Below are 17,508 nucleotides of genomic sequence, written 5' to 3'. Positions count from 1 at the left end.
TGATCTGTGTTTGATATGCAAGCACCCTGTTTATTTCTTGAGGGTGTGGGCAGTGAGTTCATGAGCAGTGAATGGTATGTGTGTTAACGTGTGTGTGTGCATAGTGGTGATAAGTATGATGATTGTGTGTTTAGCGGTCAAGGCAGTGGGTTAAGTGTTAGGGCGGGGGTGGGGAAGTGGGGAGAGAATGTGATTTGATTGAATAATCTATGGATTTAATATCCCATAATCCCTCTGAAATCCTCCTCCGTAGAACAGGGACCGATTAAATGTGTGTGTGTGTGTGTGCTTGCATCCGAGGTTGTGTGCCAAAGACAGATAGATATTGATGGTGTTTGTATACATGCGTTGAATGTCTGTGTACATCTGTGGTGAATAAGGTTTGTGTGTGTGTGTGTGTGTGTTAGCATGTGTGTTGGAAATATCTTGCACCGTAGGGAGCCAAACCAACAGGTCCCATTTTGATTTGAGTAGTAATTTTTCTCTCAGCTCAGCTGCTCTTAGGATTTGTGTAATAATATTTACATCTATAAAGACATGTTAAGCATGTTCTTCTGTTTCTCTTGCTGTGTGCATCTTATAGCTTTTTCTCTCTCTCTCGCTCTCTTGCTGTCTCTCCTCCTCCGCTGTCATCTCATGGTTTCATAATCACCTGTTCATTGTCATTCTGCTTTTGTACGTGTTCTTTCCTCTGCCCCTCTCTCCTCCTCCTCCTGTACTCTCCCTCGCCCTTCACCTGAACACTCCTCACGCCATCCTCTCCATTTGTTTATCCTTTCACCTCCTCCCTATCGCTCTCTCTCCCCCTCTCTCCCCCCCTCTCTCTTTCCTCCGCCTCTCCTTGTCGTCCGGGGCAACCTTGTTTACCTGCTGGGGAGCTCTAGTCATGGCGTTGCCATGGCGACTGCGGCGGCAAGGCAGGTCTGCGTAAGGCTGGTTGCCGTGCCGACCTGAAGTGGCACAGTTCTGATGGCTTTGTGCTCGCTCTCTTCTCTTTTGTGCCCTGTCTTTTTACAGTTCTCTATCTATCTCTCCCCTCTTTTCATCCCATCTCCAATCTCTCCATCCCTGTCTCTCCTTCCCTCAATGTCCTGCTCCATCTTTGACAACCTCGTTCTCAATCACTGTATAACTCTGTCTGTTATTTCATCTTTTTCCATGATGTCCATAAAAACAACTCTATATGTACTATATTTGATATCTTAAAGAGAAAGACACTCTCTCACACACATACACACACACACACACACACACACACACACACACATACACACAGTCTTGTGCCAGTTTGAGCTGATGATATACCTCTAGCAGCAGGGGTCAGCTGTATGTTTAAGGGGAGGATTAAGGGAAGTGGGCCAAGGCTCCAGTGGCGCTATGTTGTTATCTACCCATTCCATGGTCCCTCAGCCTCAAGTTTATTTATTTGTTTTCCCCCCCCTTCTTCAAAATAAACAAGATGGCAACCACTCTCCCCTCCCCTAAGTAGACGCTGTGTGCCCAAGGTGACCTATAGAGCATAATGACTCATACGGGCAGAAAAGCCCCTGCAGACATCCCTCAACCATACGTATGAGACATATGATGTATGAGACATATGAGAAGTGACCCTCAGGCCCAACACTGTCAGACGTACTCAATCTATACAGTCGCTGAGGAGTCACTCGTGTCAATAAGACACTCCTAGTCGATTTGCAGACGGAAGATCCCTTGCAGTGTGTTTGGGTGAGAGTGTGTGAGCGTGTATGGTTGCGTGTGTATTCGTCCGTTGTTGAGAGGGTGACCACGCGAGTATTTGATCAATAGTGTGTCCGAGCAAGTGATCGGTGCTGATCAGAGTGAATGGATCAGCCGTCAGCTCAAATGTCAGCGCCTCCATAATTAAGACCTTCATTAAGTCTCTGCCAGCCACCCCTTCTCTCTCCCTCCCTCCTTCCTCTCTCTCTCTTCATCCCTCACTTTCCTCTTTTTTCTCTCTCTCCATTCTTCCGATCCTCTCCTTTGCTCACTCCTCTTCTCTGTCCTCCCTTTACTCACCCTGCCTACCATTACCTCTCCTTTCTTCTCACAATAAGTATCATCTCTCTCTCTCTCTCTCTCTGCACATATTCATTACTCTCCCATTGCTTGCTCTCTGTGCATATCAATTCTCTTCTTTCTCCTCTCTTCCCTCCTTTTCTCATTTCCTCTGCTCCTCTCTTCCTTTCTGGTTCACAGTGTATTTTTTGGGGGTATTGCATTTTGGTTGGGTTACACACCCACACACTTGCATATATGCTTGTATATTTAAGAAGTCTCAGTGCATTGGAAAATGTTATATAAAATATATCATAAATATGTTAAATCAAAGCATAAATAAGATATGGCTGAGTTTTCTCAGTTGTCTCAAAGTGCATTTGAGATCTCTTCTTTTCTCATCCTTCGTTCCCTCTCTTCTGGGCTGACTCTCCTCTCTTTTTTCCTCTCTCTCTTTCTCTTTTCCCCTCTTGCGGGCCTCTGAATCTCTCACCATGTTAATCCAGCGCGGCTGTGTAATCCAGATTAGCCAGCGAGCGCTCTTAATCCCATCACCCAGACCCACGTGGGTGTGTGCTTTTCCTGGTACCCATCCTGATGCCAGGGAGGGAGCAGAAGAGGCCAGGATTAAATGTGTGTGTGCGTGCGTGCGTGTGTGTGTGTGAGCGAGTGATGGGGGGAGAAAGAGAAAGAGGTAGAAATAAGAGAAAGATGATACGTGACGCTTTGGAAAAGGGTCAAAAGAAAAGAAGTGCATGAAGCACCTCTGAAGAGGCAACACACACACACACACACACACACACACACACACACACAAACAAGAACAGCCATGCACGGTGGTGTTTGCCTAAACATGTGTTTCTGTTGTGTGTGTTGCAGATGAACCGGCCCATCCAGGTGAAGCCTGCTGACAGTGAGGGGAGAGGAGGTAAGAACAGCACAGCCCCACACTGGCACTCTGTTTCTCTGTAGTTACACCATTTCCTCTTAGTACATGTTTACACATATATACTATACTATATACTATACATATATACTCTACAACACACAGAGCACGGTCAGCTCTGGTGCTGCATCCATTGCAAGAACTCCCACTGTATTGTAGATTGACTAGGGTACTGGCTGAAACTCATACATATATTTGCGCATTTTCAGTCTCTTTACATTCCATACATTCAAATACAGACAACCAAATACACAATAGATGTCAATATGCTATATACTCTGATCTTATAATGTACTGTTGTGCATTCATCCAAATAATATTTGCTTTCAAATGTTTAATAAGGATATGATAACATGAAGCTGTACAAAGCTATTAACTATGCACACGAAACGTAAATGTTCTCAATCAGATATACACTAGTCTCCATGGCTACAGACACACACATGCCATAGACATAGACAGCACATGCAGAAAAATAAGAGATTCAGAGCGAATGAGAGCGAGTCCACACCTGTTGGCTCATATCCAAAGCTGGAAATCAGCAATGCCAGGCCCAGCATCTAATGTCTTCTGCAAGACAGGAACACCATTATAGGCCACCATCGCCCTCTGGTGGCAGGGGAGGGGATTTATTGCATGGCCATTGTGTCTCGTCACAGACTGTCTCATTGTCAAGGTGTTCATGTTGTGTCGTGTCATTGAATGTGTTTGTTCTGTTTTTTTGTTTAATATCTGTGCTTGTCTCTATTACGTATACCTTCTCTCACGTTCCATGTCTTTTTCATGAATGCTTCTATTTTTCTTTTTCTATCATTTTACCTTACCTCTTCACCCCATGTCTTTGAGCTTCCCTCTCCCCTTTTCTCTGGATTTCTCCCTCCCTCTTTTTTTGTCTCCTGTCTGTCTGTCTATCCGTCTGTCTGCGTCTCTCCGTCTCTCCATCTCCCCCTTTGACCCTCTGGCGCCACCTTTTCCTCCAGAAGACAGGAAGTTGTTTGTGGGGATGCTGGGAAAGCAGCAGACGGACACTGACGTGAAGAAGATGTTTGAGGCCTTTGGCAGCATAGAGGAGTGCACCGTGCTCCGGGGCCCTGACGGTACCAGCAAAGGTAGCGCTCTACTACACCTGATGCAAACACGCACGCTCGCTCTCTCGCTCACACACACACACACACACACACACACACACACACACAGACAGACTGGTTAATCTCTCGCTCTGCTTTGTTGGTCCCTTTTTTCGCTCTCTCTAGTACTCTACTGAACCTGATGAAAACACACACACACATATATGCACATACACACGTGTGCGCCCACACACACACTTAATCTCTGTCTCTCTGTCTCTAGCTCTTTTCCTCTTTCCCTGTCTCTCTCCCTCTTTCTCTCTCTTCTGCCAGAAAACACTCTCAGACCACAAGCACTCATCCCTGACACACCCACTCACAGGGTTCAAACCCTGCCAACACACATTTCACGTCTGTGCTCACCCATTCACACACCACAACCGCACACCCTTGACTCTCACACACACACAGAAGCCAGAAACCTCCCATCCCCCGACACACTTACCAACCAGTAATACAACCCACACTAATACTCACTCACTCACTCTCACACACACACACACACACACACACACACACACACACACAGAGGCTCACACACTCTCACTCACAGGGAACAAAAGCACTCTACACCAGCATCCTTGGCGTACAGGATTAAGCCCAATTTTTGACTGAATAGCTCTGTCATAGCACTGGGACTCTCTCTCTCTCTCTCTCTCTCTCTCTCTCTCTCTCTCTCTCTCTCTCTCTCTCTCTCTCTCTGTCTGCAGAGAGGTTCCATTTAGTCCAGAGCCACGGCTTAATCCCCATCTGGGCAGCCTGCCACGTAATCTCATCCCAGGCCCCCCTATCAGTACAAACAGTGCTGAACGGGGTTTCTTTCCCGTCTGGAGGCCGGCCAGCTCGTCAGAACCCGTGGCACACTGCCATCGTGTGGGCGGGGCTAGCTGTGTGTGTAGCCATTGTGTGGGCGGGGATAATGAGGAGTGGAGGAGGAGTGGCTTATGTTAATGGATATGGAGAAAGGGGGTGAACGCTGGGCAGATTGAATGTATTGTGTGTGTGTGTGTGCATGCATATGCCTTGGGGATTGTCTGGGATGCTGGTCTGTATTTTGCATGGTGGATGATATTACTGTGAGTGCTTCAGCAGTGGTGCGTTTATGTGAATGGTTTTATCAGGCACACAGTAATGATGTGAATGCTTCCTCTGTGTGTCTGTCTGTGTGTTGCAGGCTGTGCATTTGTGAAGTACCAGAACAACGCCGAAGCCCAGGCAGCCATTAGCTCATTGCACGGGAGCCGAACTCTACCGGTTAGTTACGCTCTCTCTCTCTCTCTCTCCCTCTCGCCATAGAATAGATCTATCTGTCTCTCTCACACACACACACACTCTCCTACAGTCTGTAGTACTCATCTACAAGGGTATCCTTGGGTAATCATATACACAGTCAACCATCTGAACAACAGTTGTGAGACTTCTCAGTCACACGCACACACACACACACACACACATATACAGAAACACACACTCTCTTGTGGTTTGCCTTACATTCTCACACTCTCGTACTGCTGTCGCCTCCCTCAGGGTGCCTCATCCAGTCTGGTGGTGAAGTTTGCTGACACGGAGAAGGAGCGAGGCATCCGCCGCATGCAGCAGGTGGCCTCCCAGCTGGGGGTCATCAGCCCCATGAGCCTCCACCTCGGGGCCTACAACGCCTACACTCAGGCCGTGAGCAACAATGCCTACACTCAGGCCGTGAGCAACAACGCCTACGCACAAGCCGTAAGTAACAGCGCAACACACACACACACAAACACACACACATACACACTCTTAACATGCATGAGGTCTGCACAACTCACACACCCACACACACACATATGCATGTCATATGCACCAGACAGGTGCAGGCAATGTGCCTACGGGCAACATACGTTGCCATGGATTCACACGTGAATCCACAGAATTTTCAATGCATTTACATGAGCAAATATGAACTGGTTGTACTGCTGTCGTAGTCTGTAGTATTGTTCTCAGGTATTCATTTCATCCCTCTTTTTTTTCTCTCTCTTCTCAGTTGGTCCAGCAGCAAGCTCTGGTGGCCCAGTCGGCGTACTTGTCTCCCGTGGCAACGGTTGCCTCTTTGCAGATGCAGCAGCTGGCGGCCCTCAATCCCAACAGCATCATCGCCACACCTATCGGCACGCCACTTGGCACGCCACTCGCGTCAATCACTCCTTCCTCAGGTAACATGCCAACATGGTGCAGAGGTGTTGATGGAACACAGTAGTAAATAGCCATAACACTCCTCATATCTTAAACCCCTTTTCCAAAATCATGGACACTCTGCAAACAAATTGGAAACAATCATACCATAATAACAATAGAGAAATCAGAAATAGAGAAATAAAGACCAAACAGACTGTACACATGGAGAAAAACATGAAGAGAATAGGATTGAGGACAGAGGTATATAGGAGGAGTAATGTCCTGAGAATCCTCTTGTGCATGACCACCACGTTATAACTTCCAGATGGGAGGACTGTGTCTCCATAAAAGGCTTTGCTCGGCTCGTGATCTGAGGCAGTATGGCTATGTTCAGACTGCAGGAAAATCAGATTTGTTTTCTTAAATGTGATCGATTAAGATGGACTGTTATGTGCAAGTAATCAGATTGGATTTGTGTGTCCAGACATCACCAACCTGCACCAATGTGCATGGGTTGCTGTGGTAACAGCGTAGGCGCTAGTAAGTTATTTGGCGCTCTGCTAGTAGTAGCATGAATTCCAGCACTTCCATCACTCTAGATTTGATGTTGTGTGTCGCGTTGCAAGTAACCCAAAAAAAGCTTCCGATTTGAGCGGCAAGAGCGGCCGGACTGAGACGCGTCTGTAGTAATCTGTTTTGGAATCGCATTTCAAACCGCCTCTGGTTTGGATCCGATTTGTTTTTTTTTGCTGTCCAGACAATCTGGATACAATCTGGATATGCCAAAAAAAACAGGACTGACCGTTTATTGGAAATTGTCCTGGGATAATATGCCTGTAGTGCTTTATCTCTCATGACAGGATCATGTGGCTGTGAGGTGAATGACCTGCAGTATTTCTCCGCCATGTGTGCAGGTACCAGCACGCCTCCAACCATTGCAGCTACGGCCGTCTCGGCCATGCCTCCTCCACTCACAGTCAATAGCTACCCTCCTGCACCGCCCAATGGGCAGTCAGCCACTGAGTCGCTCTACACCAATGGGGTGCATCCATACCAAGGTCAGAGCTCTGCCCTCACTATGAGTGTCACAGAAACTCCCTGTCCTGCAGGTTAAAACTGTATTAGGACCTAATGACCAATTTCCAAGCGTAGAACCTTGTCTCTCTCTCATTACATATCGAAAGATTCAGTACTCACAACCCCTCATAAACGCAAGGCTAGCCTGTCTGCAACTCTCTTTACCTCCAGTGTTGACTGGTCCATTCTCATCTATTCATTCTTTATTTGTTTATTCTCTTCTCCCTCCATCAGCTCCGAGCCCTGTGCTGGACCCCCTCCAGCAGGCCTACGCTGGCATGCAGCACTACACTGGTAGGCTTCCTCCCCCTCCTCTGTCATCCCCTCCCTCTAGCTCTACCAGCAGTGTAGCCTCAGCATGACCGTGCATTTCTAATCACATCTGATGTCTCCTTGCCTTCATTGTCCCCCCCCTGTCCTGCAGCCACGTACCCCGCTGCATACGGATTGGTCGGACAGCCGTTCCCCCACCAGCCCACCCTCGTCGCCCAGCAACCACAACAGCAGCAGCAACTGCAGCAGCGTGAGGGTAATCATGGTTACTACCTGTCCAGGCAGACCCCACTCACAGCAACTTCTTATCTGAGTACGATCCCCACCCCACTTTTACATAGTCTGTGTTCTGTCTGAGAGGGAGAACGCTCCATTCCTCCCCACAGTAATTTTATGAAAAGGATGATTCAGCATTAGATCTGAAGTCTGTGATTTTTCTCTTTGTTTATGTCTGCTGTAAAGCTTAAATGCTAGAGGTCACTGTCTTGCTTTATGCCTCATTAGTTCGAACTGGTGGCATTTATGGAGAAAAGACTGGGAGTGGATTAGGCTCCACTAAAATCTCAGATCATCTCATTCTCTCTTTCTCTCTCTCTCTCTCTTTCTCTCTTTCTCTCTCATTCTCTCTCTTTCTCTCTCTCTCTCTTTATTTCCCTCTCTCTCTCTATCTATCTCTCTTTCTCTCTCTTTCTCTCTGTCTCTCTCTCTCTCACTCTCATCTTCACTGTGTGCGTTCTTTCTTTCTGTTTGTCTTTCACCTTCTTCCTCTCTCTCGCTCTCTCAACACATTTCCTTTTCTGCCTCCCTTCCTCAGGTCCAGAGGGTTGTAATATCTTCATCTATCACCTGCCTCAGGAGTTCACTGACTCTGAGATGCTGCAGATGTTTCTGCCTTTTGGCAACGTCATCTCGGCCAAGGTGTTCGTGGACCGCGCCACCAACCAGAGCAAGTGCTTTGGTGAGCCAAGCCCACCCATTCAGCCTGAGTCAGATATCTAGACTGAAAGAGAAACAGAGTTGGGGGAGGGGGAGTGAAGGAGCATCTTAGAAAGTGAGTCAGAATGACTCACGAGAGTGAAGACAGAATGAGGACAGAACAAAGTTCAAAGTTCAATTTATCTTCCATTTGTATAAAACAGTGCATACATCGGAATGTGTGGAGCTTAAGGGTTTAGATAAAAGGAGACCACGTGAATTAAGATAGAATAAAAAAAACAGCATTTATGAAAGAAAAAGAGAGAGTGAGAGTGAGAGTCAGCGAGTAAAAGACAGTAGAGTCAGACGCCAAGACCTCAAAGGAAGCCAGACGCCACTATAATGTGCAGCGCAGACACACTAATCTGCCATAACTCAGCCACCCTCCCCTCTGCCTCCTCCTCACAGGCTTCGTGAGCTTCGACAACCCGGCCAGTGCCCAGGCTGCCATCCAATCCATGAACGGCTTCCAGATCGGCATGAAGAGGCTCAAGGTGCAGCTCAAACGACCCAAAGACGCCAACCGGCCCTACTGAGCGTGACGGACAGAGAGAAAGGGAGGAGGAAACGGTGAATGAGGTGAGCCCTGACAGGACGGACGTGATGAGGGGTTTGAAGGAGATTTTTGCAGAAACATCAAAAGGTGCTGCAGGGCGGGGTTGTTAGGGGATGGATATTATGGGATAGCGGCTGGATGTTAAGAGAGCACTGAGCTGGTAGTCTGATCTGATGTGACGCTTTGAGGGATCTGCCCCATGGTGTCGGGAGATGAAGCCAACAGAGGCTGTTTAAGGCTGGACCATGTCTCCTCCAGGCTGCAGCCTGTGGCTTGAGGGGGAAAAATAATATGGGAAACAACCAGAGCAATATTCTGTACCTCCAGCTGCAGTTTCAACCAAATGCTTTATACTTTATACGTAATAGTTGTCCTCTGGTTTCTCAACAGTGGGGGTCATTGTAAAATGAGTCTCTGGTCAAAAATGAATTATGTTTAAACAGTGTATGGCCCCCGTAACACAAGATTTTGTTTTTGTGAGGCGGGTGTGAGTCAAAACATCCCTGTGGTTTTTGGCAGTCTGTTTTGGACGGAGGGCTAAGCTCCAGCAAAGCTTTGTGAAGGTCACGTGTGACCCGCTGATGCAATGTGTCACTCTCAGGGCTGTAGTTGACTCACACTTCAAATACAAAAATGAAAATAGAAACAAGCTGTTAATGTGAGAAGTGCCACTCATTCAGCGTAAATGTTATGTAGAAATACAATGTGAAAATCCTAAAGCAGCTTTGCAAAACTAAAAATAAACATTCAATATTTTGACCCTGAAATAACAATAATCTGAATTTTATTGAAGGAGCATTAAAACTGTGACTTATTAATTTTTTTACCTTTTTATTTGATTGTTTTTGTGTGATTGTGTCCTCAAAACAAACAAACAAACATGCGGCCCCATCACGCCACACCCCCAGGCTGCCCTGTCCAATCAAACAGGGTGTGGAGACCACGGCGCTATGGCTACGGTTACCTAGCAACTAATAAAGATTCCCCCTTCTTCCTCTCACAGCGTTGTAAGTTGATTGGCCTGTGTTGGTTGCTGTGGCGATATCTCTTGCCTGTGATGGTTGCCATAGAGGCCAGCGCCTCTGAATCCACCATGCTGAGTGATGCATGGCGGGTTGCTGTGGCGACCATGAACTTGTGTTTGGTGCCTTGTGACTTTCTATTTTTGTTTTATAAATACTGATCAATAACTTAAACTGCTTCCAAGCAAAATTAATACTGCAAATCCCGCAGGTTATGAATACCATAGCCAATATTTTCATTATAACACTAAACCAACTATTCAAACAAGTACCATCTCAGATTAAGAAATATGCTTAAGCTCTGGTTCCGGCTGGACTGTTTTTGATCAGTTCTCTGTGTTTGGTTGGTCATGACTATATTTCTTGGCTACACTCCCATGTTTAGTTTGGTGCTGTACTAGTTCTGTGAATGTGGGGGTTTCCGTGTGGTTGTATTTGAATCAGAGAGATTGTGCTAGTGGGTATGCTGTTTTGTGCAAATGACCGAGTGAAAGTCTGTTTGTGTGTTTGTGTGTATGTTTGTGTATGTTTGTTTATGTTTGTGTTAGACAGTATACTTTTTTTGCCCAATGAGATGTCATGAGTAAGAGATAAAAAAAATGAAAGGTGACCTGTTTGTGTGTGGGTGTATATTTTTGTGTGTATGAATGTTTGCTTGAGTGAGATTTGTCCTGGCTGTGTGTGCATCTGTTTGTGTGATAGCGTGACTCATCCTCTTATATCTCAAAACTCACACGAGGTTTGAGGTGACAGTGTGTGGTTGTCATGGTGATAAGTGACATGTTATGCCCACAAGAGAACAGCATTCCTTTGTAGGAATTCTGGGATTTTTAGGAAACTGAGCCAAAAGGAAAAAAATACCCAAATTGCTGTTACATTTAGGCCATTTAATTTGCTAATTATAGTGTTGTTGCAAATACGAACTATAACCCAGAATTCCTACGGTGCATGTTGGAGATTTGTTTGCCTGCCAAAAAAATGCTCCTGGCTTTAAACAAAACAAGTGTCTGCATACACTCATACACGCATTCATTCACGCCCGCAAACACTCACTCACTGTAACGCTGAGATGGCTCACTGGAATAGAAGCATTCTACCCTCTTGACACTCTGACGCATCTGCATCTGCACTTTGGTTTCTGAGTCATTTTAAGACACTCTCTCCACTGACCCACAACTGACATTTTAAAAACATATTTCCAACATAAAAAAATAAACACATTTCTTGCATCACTGGAACCACACAGCGACCCTTACACCTTTATTTGTGGTGCAAACAGAGGCTCAGAGTGGATGGTGCTGCAGTCGCCAGGCTTGAAGATCATAACAGAGATAACAGGCTATCTGTTTCTGTTTGTTATGGTTTTGTTAAGTGTAACAGCCGGTACTGTCTGAGACCAGCCAGTCCACACAACTACCTCTGCGCACCTTCCCAAAACAAGTGTGGGGGTCACTGTACAAGTTCCATGATGGGGAAAATAAAAAATTCAAAGGATATGTATCTAATTGAGTTTTCAATTTGCTTCCTCTCCCTCTCTCCTGTTCAATCTTTTACTCTCTCTCTCTTCCTTATCCCCTCTCTTTCTCTCTATCTCTCTCTCTCTCTTTCCTCATCCTCTCTCTTTCTCAGGAGGAACAGGACCAAATGAGGAGTTCAGTGTGGAGGTCTGTCTCTCCTCTGCTGTTTTAAAACAAGGGACCAACTGCTCAGCAAACCAAACCCCATCTAGCTTCATGCATAGGACTAGAAAACTCCAACTGTTCAGAACCCAATGCGACTGAAGAACACAGGACCAACCCACTACCCTTAAAGCGTAATGTCAAAAAAATGTAAATGAAAAATAAAAAAAACAAACAAGTACAATAGCACAGCACACAGCCTAACCCACAACTCTGCCTAAGACGGGCTTGCCAACCCAACTCATATCCTGTGAGCAGGCCCCCTCAAGCTTAGAGAGAGAGAGCCAGCCAGACCCAAACATATACAGGAATAGAAATGCACTGCTCCGCTCATTCCCACAGATGGCGCTGTGGGCATCATAACTGCGTTTTATTAATACCATTATTATACCACTGCCAGAGTCCGTTATACATGTATATAGATACGGAGGGGTATCATATGAGGGTGGGGGTGGGAAGGATATCAGTTACTTATGATATAGGGCGGGCAAAGGGTGGGGGGAGGGTAGGTGGGGATGTGGCTCGAGAGACTTTGGGTTTTACTTCCTGTTTTACCTTAACAACTACTGCAAAGCAGTGTGGGTAACCAGGTGGGCAGTATCACAGTAGACTCTACCCATCCTGGCAGCCTGAAGGGTTGGTTTGTGGATGGGTGTGTGAGACACGTGCACAGATGGGGCAGGAGGCAGAGGGTAAAAGGAGTTGAGATCAGGTGTCTGAATATTGTCGGCAGTAGAGTTAGTTTTTCAATTGGTGGAAGTTGTTGAGAACAGTGATTGGGATGGGGAAACCTATCAGAAAATATCTAACTGTATATATATCATGTTTTAAAAATCAAATAAAAAAAAAAAGCATTTGGGCAAATTTTTTGAATATATCATAATTATGATTTTATTATTATTGCTCTATTTAATATTTATCATTAAGTGGTAGATGTTTTCTTTTTTTATTTACTTTTAATTAATTTATTTGTTCCTGAAATATCTGAGATTTAAAGAATCAATCTTTTTTTTTAGAATATAATCTTTATTTCTAGTTATGATTACGACATATTAAGCCTAATGGTTCTCTATTTATTTAATTGCTGTTTTACATGTTAATTAAAAAAAAAGCTAAATAAAAATATGAAAATTATTCTGCCCTCTGTTGTGTTTCAGTTCATATGAGCATGCGTGTGTGTGTGTGTGTGTGTGTGTGTGTGTGTGTGTTTGACATGTGTTTGCGGTATTAAACCGGATCAGATCCCTGAAGTGCAGACCTGTGTCTGAATGCCTCAGAGCCTTGAACACCAGGTATCAGGATGTGACCCAAGGTACTGTGTTGGCAGTAGGTGACAATTGCAGCATTTACAGCCTTTGGCCAATTATTTTAAATCTTCAAATGTTTAAATATTTCAGAATGGGGTGACCCTAAGCCCTCAATACTAAGGGTAACCCTGAGCAACCCACTTAAGCTAAGCAGGTTCAGGCCTCGTCGTTACCTGGACGGGAAATAAACCCTGTAAAAATGATGCTGTTGCTGGAAGGGGTTTTGGGGGCAGTAGGTTGATGGGAAAACTGCGCAGCAGGATGCCATGCTTCATTAAAGAAAAGAAGACTTTCTGTAGGTGTAAAATATTCCAAACACCTATCAGGCTTGGTGCTGTAAGGGGTGCAAGGGATGCTAAAGCACCAGGCCAAAGATCGGGCCAAAAGGGAGCCTGAAAATAAAATAAAATTGGCTGAGTCATGACCTGTAAGCCTAATCTGGCAACCCGGCTGACAGAAGGGTTGCACTGGCTGTGGCACCTATTGGCATACACAGGCATGGTCACCGTGATGCTTAATTGGCTCTGAGTCTATCAAAGGTCCACAAACTGTCCCCAGTACAACCATTTGGCTGGTGCCTTGTCTGTTCACCTCACTAACCTACAGCTGATTTGTGGCGAGAGTATTGGCACTTAATGGGTTGCCATTATGTCATCTAGGCTGATTCAACCACAATGTTAATGATTTGATGTGTCCTCTTATGAAGTGTCCCACCTTGCATGTTAAGAATGGTGTTTTATAACTGTTAATTCACCACTAATCGCGAGGTAAAAGTATGTTAATGAAATAGTCCTTAGCCATGCGGGCATGCATTCTTCAGGTTGTGGTGGCCCGAAATTAATTAGACTAAACCCATTTTAAAAGGCCACCATGTAGTGGTATGTGAAATGTAGATATATTCGTGAAAGTGATTAAAAAGAGTGCTCTTCTTCCTCTGTTCTTCATAGAGCCGCGCCTGACCATTTGGTTGCCCTATAAGCAGAACTGCTTTGTGGTGTATTGTCACTTTAAGATATTTGGTTTAGGTAACGCTCTCATTTGACTTTTTACCAAGATGATACATGGGAGGACCGTTTTTGCTGTGTATGTTTGAGAGTCAACCTATCCGGTTGAAGTGATGTGAACCGGATTGGATGTACTTACTACAACTGAATAACCATTAAATATTGTACTAAACGAAAAGGAGTAGTGTCTATGCTGAGTTTAGGAGTGCTATCAGTTATGCTATAGTTGTATATGAGGAATGACGGATCAGATAAGATGCTAAAGTTAAATCTGTAGCGGGAGATACTGTTTGTTTATGCGTTTATTTGAAAAGGGACAGTGTACATTGATAAACATTTCCCAAAAAATGTAAATGCACCGGAATTAGCTAGGTTAGTTTTCATCCGTTGTCCCTTGGCAGGGCATGACAGAGAGAGACGGAAATAAATAATAATAATAATAATAATGTTGTGTAGGCTCGGACGGAAGTCTGTGTTAATCAGTGTTAGACTAAACTTCACACTCGCGGACTTAAATGCTGGTTAGCTCTAGCTTTCTGCCCCATAGACTAGGCCTGTAATATTAAATCTAGCATAAGATCTTTTAACTTTCCATTAGCTAAACTAGGACGCTTCCTGACTGGTAGGGTAGCCTACGCCTGCGTTGTGTAGACTAGTGTTCCAGTATGTTAATTATTAACACGTTCAAACAAGAGATGTATGTCATCCTGCAGTTTTTTTTTCTCTTCTGCTCAGGTTGCCTTTCCGCCATGTCTTTCGTAAACTGTTGCCTACAGCCTTCATGTCATATTGATTTCAGCTTTTCTGGTGCAATACTTTGCGTGGAATACTGGTGTTGCAGAGGACTCGGGCGTCAAACACAACCCGACTACCTTCGTACGATTACACTACCTAACGACAAACAATCGTGATAAAAAAAAACTCGTTCGTTCGGTGGTCACAGGTGGTCAAAATAGCCAAAAAGGAGGTAATTATATTTCACTTAAGGGATCATTTCTGATAAACCGTCGGACAAGGTGTTATTCTGGTAGCCCAACGGGAAAACTTTGTGCTGGGACGTGGAGCTAACGATTTTGCAAGCTCTGACAAGTGTGTTCCCGTGATGTGATATTTTTTATAATTATAAAAAATGCGCACCAAATAATGAATGTCGCTATGGGGCTCAAGGGGCTCCGTATCTTGGGACAACCATGTTTTTCAGGTAACGTTAACTAGGCTATATTGCCTTCAGTGTGCCCAAAGGCGTGGTGACTTTGAATATACTTGTTTTATTCATATAAAACTCTCCATAAAAATGTGAAGTGAAACTATGTTTAAATACCTCACCACCACTAAAACAAAATGCCTCTGTCCATATTCTTGTGTTTTAAAAGATATATTTTACAGACTTTAGGCCTTTCTGAGTCTTGATTCACTGCTCACTACAGACAACAGCCCGCTCTTAAGAGAAGAAGCTGCACTTGGACAAAAGGCCTATAGTTTAACCGCACCCTTGCCACAAAATACTCCAACCCTGACACTCTGCCAGGTAACGATCCATCCATTTAACCTTCTGACGTCTCATGTTCTGTGCGTGTTCTGTGCGTGTTTTGCGACCTCTGGAGGTAGGACAGTCGTACCACAACAATTCTTAAAATGATTGCACAAGACAGTTGTTCGACTACATGTATATTTCCATTAAGCGTAAAATAGGATCTGATTAAAGCTATCCATTAAAAGCTCTGTCTAACTTACAAATATGGGTAGCCTGCAAGAAATCAAAGTACAGGCATGGCAAAGGTAAAAGTGCTTTGTCGCTCCAGCTGTACCCTATCAGGATACGAGCAATTGACCTTTATAATACATACATTTTTGTACCTTCTTGTCTGTACCTACAAAGAAAATGTATGCACCCCTAGTGACAAAAATGAACTTTGAGGCATAAACATGCTGTTAAATCCAGAGATAAACATTTACAATTATCCACTTAAACTTATTAAAAGATCTAACAATTAGTTTATATATATTAACAAATACAATTCTGTTCATATTTTCATTACTTTTTATTTTCCAGGGACATCACTTCTCATAGTACTTTTTTTTTATAAAAATACTGTGTAAAACTTCACTTCATCTTTTTTTGGGGTGAAGGGCAACTTGAAATGATCCACACAATGACAGTTCTTTTTGAGTATGGTACTTTCTGTGCTACTAGTTGACATCCCCCACTTGTGAATTTGTAGGCCTCCATCAGCTTGGCTTCATGATGACCACCATTTCATCTGTTTCACTCATCATCACTGGACATAAGTCTTGTAGCTGTTTCCTGTAAAACTGCAAAAAGGAGAAGGAAGTATTGTTTAAAAATCAGGCCATATATTTGAAAAATAACTAGTAGTTAAAGGCGACTTAAGAAACTTTCTGCCTGTGTGCTGTCATTGGCTATAAGAAAGGCTAAAACCTGTCCAGTGGAAACCCCATCTCCAGGCTGTACATTTTGCGACAGAAGAACATTCCGAAACCCGAGCATTCATTGTTTGCTTATAGGGTGAAGAGCATAGTGCAGTGTTTTTCACCCTCTGCAGGCAACCATGATTGTGTGTGTGTTTCAGAGGGGAATATTGATTAAAATCTTTCATTAAAAAACACCAGAAACTGTGGTTAAGACGTTTGTTGAACACCTCTTTCAAAGCAATTATACTAGCTAACACTGCTGACTGCAAAACATTGCTAATCACACCACTGAACTGTTTGTCATACCCTACTTGATGCAGTTCCACTGTTAAACTGGTAAGAGGCAACAGATGACAAAGCAGAAACTGAGTGGGTGGCTGCTGGAGTAGAAAATGTACATTTTACTCACATGGGACAAATGTCTTTACATGGACCACCTGCATTTGATTATAAGACAAACCAAAATGTTGCAAAATCCATGTTGTCTCCATTCCGGAGATGCCAAAACCCAAAACAATGTGAACAGATGTGGGGAAAAGGGGAGATAAATGAATATGTAATCATATATAGAAACAAGTAAATCTAGTAAAAAATTTAGTTTCTGCAAGAAACTACAGGTAAGACACACCACTGATGTGTTAATGCCTTAAAAGAGGACAAACTAGTGTTTGAAGAGCTAAAATTGGAACTAATAAAAATGGAGAAACAACAGATTGACAGGATGCGTGATTGTGTAATCATGGGGGGGGGGTCTAGAAGTGTAAAAAGGCAACATTTGCAAAGATAGTTTACAAAGTTAGCAACATAAGTCAACATAACTGACTAAAGTTTGACAATAACATTTCCATACAAGTGCCTTTATCGTAACCTAGCAAGTTTGAGAGCTGAAGATGTTGCCAATAGATTAAAGTCGAGTAAAGAGGCATACAAAACTGGAGAAAC

General features: G+C 44.1%; 1 protein-coding gene and 1 long non-coding RNA gene across 12 annotated transcripts in view; both read left to right on the top strand.

Annotated features, from left to right (window-relative positions):
* The window catches only part of celf3a (cugbp, Elav-like family member 3a), a 34,650-nt gene extending 21,694 nt beyond the window's left edge, over window positions 1-12,956 (top strand). For 4 of the 10 annotated variants that reach the window (XM_031586238.2, XM_031586240.2, XM_031586243.2 and 1 more), the window contains 11 exons: window positions 2,896-2,944; window positions 3,943-4,071; window positions 5,264-5,343; window positions 5,617-5,814; window positions 6,110-6,278; window positions 7,101-7,298; window positions 7,552-7,611; window positions 7,742-7,903; window positions 8,405-8,548; window positions 8,974-9,144; window positions 11,773-12,956. In XM_031586238.2, coding sequence (XP_031442098.1) covers window positions 2,896-2,944; window positions 3,943-4,071; window positions 5,264-5,343; window positions 5,617-5,814; window positions 6,110-6,278; window positions 7,101-7,298; window positions 7,552-7,611; window positions 7,742-7,903; window positions 8,405-8,548; window positions 8,974-9,101 — 1,317 coding nt within the window. In that variant the 3' untranslated portion in view covers window positions 9,102-9,144; window positions 11,773-12,956. Of the gene's footprint in view, window positions 1-2,895; window positions 2,945-3,942; window positions 4,072-5,263; window positions 5,344-5,616; window positions 5,815-6,109; window positions 6,279-7,100; window positions 7,299-7,551; window positions 7,612-7,741; window positions 7,904-8,404; window positions 8,549-8,973; window positions 9,145-10,029; window positions 10,129-11,772 lie in introns of all 10 variants that reach the window. The other 6 variants (XR_004165856.2, XM_031586239.2, XM_012828932.3 and 3 more) reach the window with 6 other exon arrangements.
* Window positions 12,957-14,597: 1,641 nt separating this feature from the next.
* Window positions 14,598-16,760, top strand: LOC105901469. 2 transcript variants are annotated; one of them, XR_006152986.1, is made up of 2 exons: window positions 14,598-15,661; window positions 16,356-16,760. It is a non-coding gene; the product is annotated as an uncharacterized LOC105901469 (long non-coding RNA). The 2 variants fall into 2 exon arrangements; XR_006152985.1 differs by having other exon boundaries at window positions 16,187-16,760.
* The last annotated feature ends 748 nt before the right edge of the window (window positions 16,761-17,508 follow it).

The sequence above is a fragment of the Clupea harengus genome, chromosome 19 (genome assembly GCF_900700415.2).
Source record: "Clupea harengus chromosome 19, Ch_v2.0.2, whole genome shotgun sequence".
Taxonomy (NCBI): Eukaryota; Metazoa; Chordata; class Actinopteri; order Clupeiformes; family Clupeidae; genus Clupea; species Clupea harengus.
Note: the sequence above shows the minus strand (reverse complement) of the source record. Positions and strands in the feature narration are given on the sequence as shown.